The 10,492-nt window shown below is 52.7% G+C and overlaps 1 protein-coding gene across 1 annotated transcript in view; it reads left to right on the plus strand.

Annotated features, from left to right (window-relative positions):
- Positions 1–9,793, plus strand: part of PHGDH (phosphoglycerate dehydrogenase) — a 32,467-nt gene extending 22,674 nt beyond the window's left edge. The window contains exons 6-12 of the mRNA XM_003806303.5: positions 242–374; positions 903–1,051; positions 2,722–2,874; positions 5,964–6,096; positions 7,343–7,473; positions 8,383–8,620; positions 9,464–9,793. Coding sequence (XP_003806351.1) covers positions 242–374; positions 903–1,051; positions 2,722–2,874; positions 5,964–6,096; positions 7,343–7,473; positions 8,383–8,620; positions 9,464–9,618 — 1,092 coding nt within the window. The 3' untranslated portion in view covers positions 9,619–9,793. The remainder of the gene's footprint in view (positions 1–241; positions 375–902; positions 1,052–2,721; positions 2,875–5,963; positions 6,097–7,342; positions 7,474–8,382; positions 8,621–9,463) is intronic.
- The last annotated feature ends 699 nt before the right edge of the window (positions 9,794–10,492 follow it).

Consider the following 10,492-nt stretch of genomic DNA (forward strand, 5'->3'; position numbering starts at 1 on the left):
CCCAGCAGCATTGTGTGGTTATGAGAATTAATTAAGCTGATCATGGTACTTAGTATATGGTAAATAGTACTTAGTATGTGGAACATGGTACTTAGTGTATGGTAAATTAACTGGATAATTAATTAAGCTGAGCATGGTAGTTAGTATATGGTAAATGCTCAAAAAATATTTGCCATTCTTAGTAATAACAGTACTAATAATTAAGAATGACACTTCCTCCCTCTCTCTTGCTTCCAACCAGACTATAGGATATGACCCCATCATTTCCCCAGAGGTCTCGGCCTCCTTTGGTGTTCAGCAGCTGCCCCTGGAGGAGATCTGGCCTCTCTGTGATTTCATCACTGTGCACACTCCTCTCCTGCCCTCCACAACAGGTAGGTGTGTCCTTACATTGTGGATTGGTCACAGAAGCCACAGACCAGTTAACAAATGGGCCCTCCATCTGGGCCTTCCCAAGACAGTGGTAACCAGCTGTGGGGAGAGGTCCACCTGGGTCCTGCAGAGGCTGGTGTTTTGTTAGACACCCCTACGTTGGATAGGGGAGGGTGAGCCAGCTAGAAGTGCTTGGGGTCTAGGTGAGCTGGGCACAGGGACAACCAGTGACCCCCATGGATGCTTTCTGCAGCCCCTGCAGGGCTTTCTGATTCCCAGACCCACTTGAAACAGTAATATCTCAAGAATTTCTAAGATGTTTCTAAACTGAGTCTGGCCCAGATCCATAACAGGGACTCCTGCCCCAGAGCATCTGAGGAGGAAGAGATGAGAGCAAAGAGGCTGCCGTCCAACAGGAGAGAGGCTCTGGGAAAGAGCTGGCTCAAGGAAAGGGAAGACCTCTGGAAGCCAGGGATGAGTGTGGGGATCCTGGTGCTGCCCCAGCAGGAAGATGCTTCGCTTTCTTCCAGGCTTGCTGAATGACAACACCTTTGCCCAGTGCAAGAAGGGGGTGCGTGTGGTGAACTGTGCCCGTGGAGGGATCGTGGACGAAGGCGCCCTGCTCCGGGCCCTGCAGTCTGGCCAGTGTGCCGGGGCTGCACTGGACGTGTTTACGGAAGTAAGTGCCTGGCAGCCTCAGCGTCAGGAGGACGGGAGAGATAGGGAGCAGAGAGGCCCATGGCAGGGAAAGCCTGGCGTTTTACAGAAAGCCTCTAGCTTATTGTCTCTTTCATCCATGTTAAAAGGAGAAAACTGTGTTGCCAAAAACACACCTTTGTGGTTTGAGGAGTCCTTGCGGAGCCTGGTATGGAGGCAGCTATGTGGTTTTCTGCAAAACTCGGGCTTTAAAGGGGACCCAGTTCCTGGTTCCGGGCTTCTCAGACTGCTAACATATTGACAAAGATAAAGCCACAAATCAGTTCTGAATTTGAGGGTCTGGAGCAGGAAGAGAGGGGGCTTTAGTGTATAGTTGAGGGACCCTGATGGAAATGCAGTCCCATTGCCAAGAAAATGTCCTTTTCAGTGTCCATGGGCATTCCTTTTCCCTTCTTCTCTTGCTGGGTGGACAGAAGCCCGAGGATACTGGCAGTATTCCCTCAGGGTCCTCGGGGTGGGCTGCTTTCCCAGCTGGAGCAGAGGCTCAGCCTCACACCAGATCCAGTAGGGAAGAGTGCATTTGCACTCGAATCCTTTTGGCTCCTCTCCTGAAAGATCCTGTCCCCAACATTGGAGCTTCCCCTGGTGAGGAAGGGGAAAGGACATGGACTTTGGATTAAGTAGTTGTGGTTCGCAGGTTACTAGCTGTGTGTCCTTGGAAGGTCATTGGCCCTCTCTGAGCCCCTGTAGCACTCACTGTGTACTCCCAGCCCAGGGCACACAGTGCCTTTTGGTTTGTAACCTTGGTCATCTTTCTCAACTCTTAGATCATAAGCTCCCTGAAGGCAGGGCAAGCCTTGTCCATCTTTGTATCACCATCCTCCCTAACACAGCACCTTCTCCTGCTCTCTTCAGCATCCTTGTACCACTTGCTGGTGGTACTTACATGGTTACATGTGGCCGGGACTCACAGGGTTACATGGTTACATGTGGCCAGGACTCACAGGGTTAAATGGTCAAAATTCAATGGGACCAACAGAGCCCTGAGGAGAATGGCCGGAAGATGCCTAAATAACATACCCAAGGGCAATCTTCTCAGTGAGCAGAAGGGTGGAAAAGACACTGGAGGGTGGGGTGGAGGTGCCACAGATGGGCAACCTGTCCTGATGAGAGCCAAGATGCAGTTACCTGCGTGGAGTGTCTTGGAAGAGCAGGACACTGTGCTAAAAGTCCAGCAAGGCACATTGACAGCAAGTGCTGCATGGATGCAGGGGGATGAGTTTCGGGGAAAAGCCCAGTAACAACAACAACAGTAGCTCCCATTGGTCGAGGGCCTCCCATGTTAAAGGTGCATAATCCCCACAGTAATGTTATGAGGGAGATAGGATCAACCCATTTCACAGATAAAGAAACTGAGGCTTAGATCAAGGTTCACCCCCAAGGCACCTAGGTGGTTAAGTGGTGAAGGTGAGATTTGAATCTGGTTCACACTTTGTGCTGTGTCCACTCTGCTGAGATGGAACATTCATGTGGAAGCCCATTATTGAGTCCAGTGACCACCCTGACAAAATAGAAGTGGAAGGCACCAGAACTCCTGACTGCCTTCCCTCCAACTTTCCTGTTGCCTGGGGTGGCCCAAGAGGGTGTGACCAGTCCATGGCAATCAACTTAGAGGTATCTCTTTCTGGGCAGGAGCCGCCACGGGACCGGGCCTTGGTGGACCATGAGAATGTCATCAGCTGTCCCCACCTGGGTGCCAGCACCAAGGAGGCTCAGAGCCGCTGTGGGGAGGAAATTGCTGTTCAGTTCGTGGACATGGTGAAGGGGAAATCTCTCACGGGGGTTGTAAGTATCACCACCTGGGGCTCGGGGCCAGGAGTCAGAGGGAGGAGAGGAAGGAAGGCATCTTGTAGGGGCTGGTGGCAGCGTGGGTGAATAGATTCAGCCCTGGGAGCTGAAGATAAGGGAAATCTGCTTGAGTCAGCACTCTCCGTCTCCAGCCTTGATAGCAGAGGCCTTGGCAGCAGAGAGCCCGGCTCAGGCCTGTTATATCGTAGTCTTGCTGCAGAGATTGTGGCCCTTCCCAGGCCCAGCCTCTAGAGAAAGGCTCCTTTGTTCTCCACATGCCGTGGGAGTGAAGGAGTGCTGCTTGGGTGCCAGCTGGACGCAGCAGGTGGGGATGTGGTTGGGGACGGCCATGTAGAAATTTGCACCCTGTAAGCTCCCCAGACCCTGCCTTGACAGCCTGCCCTACCTACTCCCAAATGAGCCCTCCGTGCTGGCTGACCCCCTTGCTTTCCCCAAATCAAGGCATAAGACCCCCACTTCTTGTCTTTGCTTCCATCAAGCCCTTCCTGGCATGTGCGTCTCCTACGAGCTTAACCTGACTTACACTTCAAGTCCTGTCTCATTCATTCAGTCTCTGGATATTCCTTAAGTTTCACTGGGTACCAGACATTGTCATAGCTCTTGGGAGACACAGGTGCATGAGGGAGGCATAGCTCTCCTTCCAGGGGCTTGCTGCCTCCTTATGAAGTCTTGCTTGGCCTTTCCAGCCCCTTCTCAATTCTGAGAACCATGTTCTTTCTTGTTATTAAGGTTCAGTTCCAGGGGGTGTTTTTTTTTTTTCCCTAATCTTTCTGCTTAACCTAAGTTCTAAGTTCCCTGAGGACAAAAAAACATGACTTAAGCCTCTCTGCAGCTTGTGTGGGTGGGCCCAGGCCATGGAGTCAAAGGGTCAGGAAAATGGGCTGGGTGTTCTTGGTTGTCCTGGCTGACCCTCAGCTGGGTGATTTTCGCTGGTGAGGACAGCACTGTGGCAGGAGAGACGGGGATTTTGGTTCTGCCCTCCCACCTCTGGATTGAGAGCCCAGCCCTCCAGGCCTCTCTGCCCCCTCCATCCTGAGGAAAGAAGGGTGCCTCCTGCTGCCCAGCAGCCCCACACAGTTCATTTAAGTCAGCAGGGCTATGACCAGCAGCATGCGAGGAGGTCAGCAGAGACTCTGACCTGTCTGCATCCTCTGTCCTCTATGCTGTGTGGGCTCCTCAGGGCAGAGCACACTTCACTCATCTTGCACCTGGTCGGCCTCTGAGCAGGTTCATTCCTCCCAGGAGATGCTGCTCGTTTCCCAGGCTGAAGTTTGAGCTCATCACCATTGCCAGCCAATCTGGGCTTCAGGGTTTTACCCTTTCAGCCTTCTCAGAAAGCAGCTGTCTGCCTTCCCCATCGCAGCCTTGCAATTTATTGCCATTACCATTAGGTAGCAGTGACATTCCAGAGCTTTTCCTGAGAGGGACTCCTTAATATAAGCTCTGGCAGAGCGAGGGGGTGGGGGAGGGAGGGGGACCTTGCAGAGAGATGGGGAGGAGGGGGTGAGAGGTGTACGGGCTCTGCCCTGCTGGGTGTATCTGCTGCAGGACACAGAGTTCCATCAAATGGACCACACAGTGTCCCCATCTTAGGAGGTGAAACCTTTTGGTCAAAATAACTACCCTTAGCAAATTGAACTGTTCACCCACATCAGCAAATAGTCTTAGAGTAGCCATTTGGAAAAAGAGACATTTTTGTCACATAAGAAATATATTTTCCTAATTCTTTCCTGCATTTTCCCCAGTTCAATTCTGTTCTAACCTCAGACACAGAATAACATTAGGGTCAGGTTGGTGTCCCAAAGTGCCTGACTCCTCCCTGGAATTCTCCCACCTGTCCACCAGGGAAGACTGAGAATCCTTCTTTTACTTGGGAGCCCTGTGATGGACACCTCCCCGGGCTTGGGCTCTGCAGGCCCACACAGAGGACAGAGAGATGTGCCGAGGTGCCTGCATTATGGGCCCTCTTAGTTGGACTTTCCTCTGCTGCTGCAGGCCCTCAGCCCCGGCAGTGGCAGCATGGTGCTCCAGATCTCCTCCCAGCAGCTAGCTGCTCCACCCCACCACCCTTCTTGTCTGTGACTCCTTGGAGAGGATCCAGGAGCCATGCAGCAGGAAGCCTGCAGACCTGTCACCTCCCACACCGGAGAGGCTCCCGTGAAGCCCGGCCTCAGCAGTCATTTCCAATACCATGATTCTTTCTCTGTTTTTTAAAAAAAAATTCTTCCAACGATATCTTTATGAAAACAGAAAGAGAAGCATCTGTGTTTCCTTCTAATTACATCTTGTAGCTGCCTGTTTGATTTGCATCTTTCTAAGATGGTTGACTTTACAAGTTATCTCAATAAAAGTGGCCAGATGCCTAACTCAGAACCAGAGCATTTTGAACCACAAAATGGAATTGGAATTTTGGCCCAGAACAAGCTGGTTCTGTTATCAGGCCCCTGGGTGGGGCAGGGGGCAGCCAGCCAGGTCCTAGACATAACTTTTGGGGGATATGGGGCTTGCGTCCCCTCAGTGTCACAACATGCCTCACAGTGGACTTCGCATGCGTTGATATTTGAAGCACGATCATCAAAACTTTGTGATAATTGATCGTAGTGTTTAGTAACAATGTAAACACTTAAAAAAATTCAAGATAGAAAATAAAAACGAAGGCAAGTTGGGACTGCCAGAGAAGACCCGTCACTCCTCGTGCAAGTTATCTGCGACTCCCATATGTTTTGTGTCAAAGACTCACCTTTATTGTGCTGTCCAATCCCTTCCCCAGTGCAGAAACAAGTCTCCCATGGAGGGGGCTGGGGCAGACACAGTTTGCTGAAAGGAACAATTTTGAGTGGTTGTGGCATTCTGTGTCCATTTCTGGCTCCACAGCTTTCTTCATTTGTAGGAACAAGTCCTTGTCCTGTTGTTAGTGGCTGATGGAAGTTGTCACCCACCAGGCACCAAGGCAGGAGTGACCCTATACTGTCTTTCTTGTGGAGCTGGGTCTTGGCAGCCAGATCTTGATTCAGGATCTGCCATGCCTCTTCCTGACCACAGCCCTGCTCCTCCATCCTCTGCAGGTGAATGCCCAGGCCCTTACCAGTGCCTTCTCTCCACACACCAAGCCTTGGATTGGTCTGGCAGAAGCTCTCGGGACACTGATGCGAGCCTGGGCTGGGTCCCCCAAAGGGACCATCCAGGTGATAACACAGGGTGAGCTGGGGACCTTGCAGAGGGAGGGGGAGGAGGGGATGAGGGAGTGTGGGATCTGCCCTGCTGGGTGTATTTGCTGCAGGACACAGGGTTAGTGAGAGGCAGTGGGGGTGCCTTGGACCCTGCCCTGAGTATAGCTCCCTTACTACTGGTGGGAGGGTGGTAAAGGGAGGGGTTAAAAAAAGTCTTTGGAAAGATGTACTGAATATTCATAAATCATGTTTATGTAGCATTTTTAAGACCTAGATATTTTGGGAGCAAAAGAAACCTCTACGAGAGAGAGAGTTTCATGTGAGAGGTCGTAGGATGGCTGGAGGGAGGCCCTAATTAAGCAACAGGATGCTGGATTCTGGTTTTTGGCCCTGTCTCTTCCCTGCTGTGTGACTCTCCCTTCTGAGGCTTGGGTTCTTCACTTGTAAAGTGAGAGTTAGGGGCAGATGAGCCAGGAGCGGTGAGGACACTTTGTGCTCTGTAACTTACTAAAGTGGTACCTTGGGCCATCTGACAGCCCTCGAGAGTGTTTGCTCAGCCGTGGAGTGGGAATGAGAACAGTGCCCTCTGACCACCCCTCGGGCTGCTGAGTGGGCTGTGGCCACCTTTGCAGTGGATCCAGTACTGTGCGGATGTGGTTGAGTGACCAAGGAGGGCTCCAGTTTCCTTAACCCTGTAGAGGTGTATCTTTCCCCATGGACTCTTGGGTGTCTCACCGTTGGGCAGAGATTGCAGGGTGAGGGCAGCTAAACCCCAGGCATTGACAATACCAGGGAAGGGCAGAGCCAGGGGGTCCCACTGGCCTGGGTGTCCAAGCGCCGAAGGAAACAAGGCAGGGAGCTGGGCAGCAGTTGCTTCGGTTACTTCTTTCTGCTTTGATTTCCTGAGGCTGGCAAGGCTCTGAGTGCCAGGAAGGGGTAAGAGTAGGGAATTTTCCAGTGTCCCCTGGGAGAATAATAGGTAGGCCAGGGTGGCCAAGCCAGGTGCAGGGTTGGGGAGCGGAGTGGAGTTGAGCTGAGTTTTGGAGAGGAGTTTCTCAGGGTGGTTAAAACATCCTGGGTTTCCTGGCTTGGGCCCAGATTATGCCTCTTCTGAGCCCACTGAAGGGCGAGTGGACCTGCCTGGAGCAAGCTGCCTTTGGGGTCCCCAGGGCAGCGAGGAGCCCATAGTCCAGAGCTAGGTGCCAGTGGCTTCCTGCCCCCTCCTGTAGTGCTCAACAAACAGTGACCTCATGGTAGCTTCTCTCTGTCCCCAGGAACATCCCTGAAGAATGCTGGGAACTGCCTAAGCCCCGCAGTCATTGTCGGCCTCCTGAAAGAGGCTTCCAAGCAGGCGGATGTGAACTTGGTGAACGCTAAGCTGCTGGTGAAAGAGGCTGGCCTCAATGTGCGCCCCTCTCCCCCACGCTGCCTCCCCATCCCTGTCAGCACTAGTCTTCTCCCCCACATTTCCAGAGCCCGTTCTCTGAGCGGAGGCCTAGGTCCCAGCCTTGCATCGGCCTGTCTACCTGTGAGGGGTAGCTGCAGTTTCTTCATCTGCCAAATGAAGATACTGCCTGGCCCCGAGTGTTGCTAATGGCACTGCTTTGTGTATGAGTGCTGTGGGAATGGAGGCAGTAGAAGTGTCCCCATTTCGCAGCCAAAGAAAATGACGAGCTAGTGTCTTTGACTCTGCCCGACATGGCTGCCAGGCCGTGTTTGACTCTGCCTAACTCCCCTCAGGGCTCCTCATGCCGTAGCACCCGGGTTCTTGATTCACTTGCAAGCTCTAGGAGCCCTGCTGCCTTGCACGGCTTCCCGTTGGCGCCTTCCTCTCTGGTTCCCTGTTTAGATCAAAGTCTGTTTCAAAGCCTGTTGCTCAGCCAGTGGGAGCTGGCAGAAGGGATAGGCAGTAGAGCTGCCATGTCCTCACCCCTCTGCTCCCCTCCACTCCTGCATGCCAGTCATGCCACTGATGCCGTGCAGGAGGCTGTGTCAGAGCAGGAGGGGCCAGAGTGGAGTCTCCTCACAGCCCTGCCTCCCTGCTTTTCTTTCCTCCCTGTTTTCCTCCAAGCCTTCGCCTGTGCCTGGCAGATCTCTTTGCCCTCCCTTTAAGGAGATCATTGGCTGTTCCAGGAAGCTGATGCCGAAGGGCACACAGCTTGGCCCATTTGCCCTCTCCCTTCTGGTCCTGAATTACTGAGCACATTATCCAGGCTGGAGCCCTACATCCTACCAATGGGTGATTTGGCCAAGAGAGGAGGGTGGACGTGGTGCAGCCAGGAGGTGTAACAGTCGCCTTGCCTTCTCCACACAGGTCACCACCTCCCACAGCCCTGCTGCACCAGGGGAGCAAGGCTTCGGGGAATGCCTCCTGGCCGTGGCCCTGGCAGGCGCCCCTTACCAGGCTGTGGGCTTGGTCCAAGGCACTACACCTGTACTGCAGGGGCTCAATGGAGCTGTCTTCAGGCCAGAAGTGCCTCTCCGCAGGGACCTGCCCCTGCTCCTATTCCGGACTCAGACCTCTGACCCTGCAATGCTGCCTACCATGATGGGTGAGGAGGGCCCTGTAGGGCTGGCTGGTGTCCTTGAGGCTGGGGTGGGGTCTGCCCTGGAATTGAACTCTACCCACCTTCCTTTAGCCCCTCTTCATGTCCCAGGGTGTCTCTGGATCTGCACCATACAGAGGGTCTGTGATGCCAGTTTTCAGAACCTTCAGGGAGTGGATACTCAGTTCAAAGAGGGAAAGTGCCTTATCCAGGGTCACAGAGCAGCATGGCAGGGGTGGGGCCATAGCCTCTATTCCTGCCCAGCTGTGGATCCTCAGCTTGCCATGTTAGGTACACTGGACCAGCTTGTGGAGCCATAGCCCAGGAGCTCAGGGACATTGAGTGCAGGTTTCTTACTCCTGCCTGCTGGCCCTGTGGCTGTCCCTGGTGGCCAGCCCAGCTGCAGCAAAACCTACAAAGCCTCCAGCCATGGTAGGCATCTTGGACCTGCCCCAGTCAGCTGGGGCTTGGGCTGCTAGGGGTTTTGGCACACGTCCATGTTTGGCGGAGGGTGTGCCTTCAAACTCTGAAGGGCCTAATTTCACCATTCTTTCTGGCTGCCCAAGGGAACTTTCCTGCTTTTCTCCCTTGCTGTTGGCTGGATAAAACTGGCAATCAGAAAGTCAAGAGCTACAGCTGATGGTCATGGTGTTCCCAGAGAGTCAGGAATATCCATGGAAGCTGAGCAGATGCCCTGTTGCTCTCCCATCTCAGCTCTTTGATTCTGAGACCATCGTCCGCTCATTGCACCTTTGATCACAAAAGCTTTGAACTTCTGATTCTGCTCCCAATCCCTCGCTCCTTTTTCCCCTATCCCCTGTGCCAACCAGGAGTTTCTTCTATTTCCAGGCCTCCTGGCAGAGGCAGGCGTGCGGCTGCTGTCCTACCAGACTTCACTGGTGTCAGATGGGGAGACCTGGCACGTCATGGGCATCTCCTCCTTGCTGCCCAGCCTGGAAGCGTGGAAGCAGCATGTGACTGAAGCCTTCCAGTTCCACTTCTAACCTTGGAGCTCACTGGTCCCTGCCTCTGGGGCTTTTCTGAAGAAACCTACCCACTGTGATCAATAGGGAGAGAAAATCCACATTCTTGGGCTGAACGCGGGCCTCTGACACTGCTTACACTGCACTCTGACCCTGTAGTACAGCAATAACCGTCTAATAAAGAGCCTACCCCCAACTCCTTCTGCACTTTTGTGTGGTCATTATCCTAAAGCGCCACCAGAGGGCGTCCAAAGGCAGACGTAGGGTTTGGTTTAGACTGCGGGAGCGGAGCGGGTGTGGGGGAAGATGGGGATGAGCAAATGGCTTGGTTGAGTTCTTTGAAGATGATCCCTCTCTTGTCTGTCGAAGGTTACTCAGAGGCACTTTTACAGGAGCAAAGCTCAATGTATTTCACAGTGCTACGGTATTTCAGACCCCTTCCATCTGGGAATATGCATGCACATTAATAAGTAAGATTCAACACACAAGCCCAGCATTATGTACCAGGCGCTGGGCTAGGTGCTTTACTTTAAGAGGAGAATTCAAACCTGACCCTTTTCCCATAGAAGTCTGGTGGGAGGGACAGAGCATGCAGAGGTGACTGGAAGCAGTGAGTGATGCTACAACAGAGGTGTATAGGAAATTCTCTAGAGTCCAAAGGAGGAAGTAATTTGAGCTGAGGATATTGGTGTCTCAGGAGATGTTTAGAAGGATTTCATAAGGGAAAGAAAGTGTAAAATTATGGGGGTATGAGACTATTTGGCAAGTTCACAAAGCAAGGTCAGTGTGGGTTGGTGAACATGTCACTTTTTTTTGAAAGATGATTTTCATGCAAAATACAGCTGAACGGCACTCTACCCAAAAGATTCACTTCAGGGAATTTTTTTCCCCATTA

The sequence above is a fragment of the Pan paniscus genome, chromosome 1 (assembly GCF_029289425.2).
Source record: "Pan paniscus chromosome 1, NHGRI_mPanPan1-v2.0_pri, whole genome shotgun sequence".
Taxonomy (NCBI): domain Eukaryota; kingdom Metazoa; phylum Chordata; class Mammalia; order Primates; family Hominidae; genus Pan; species Pan paniscus.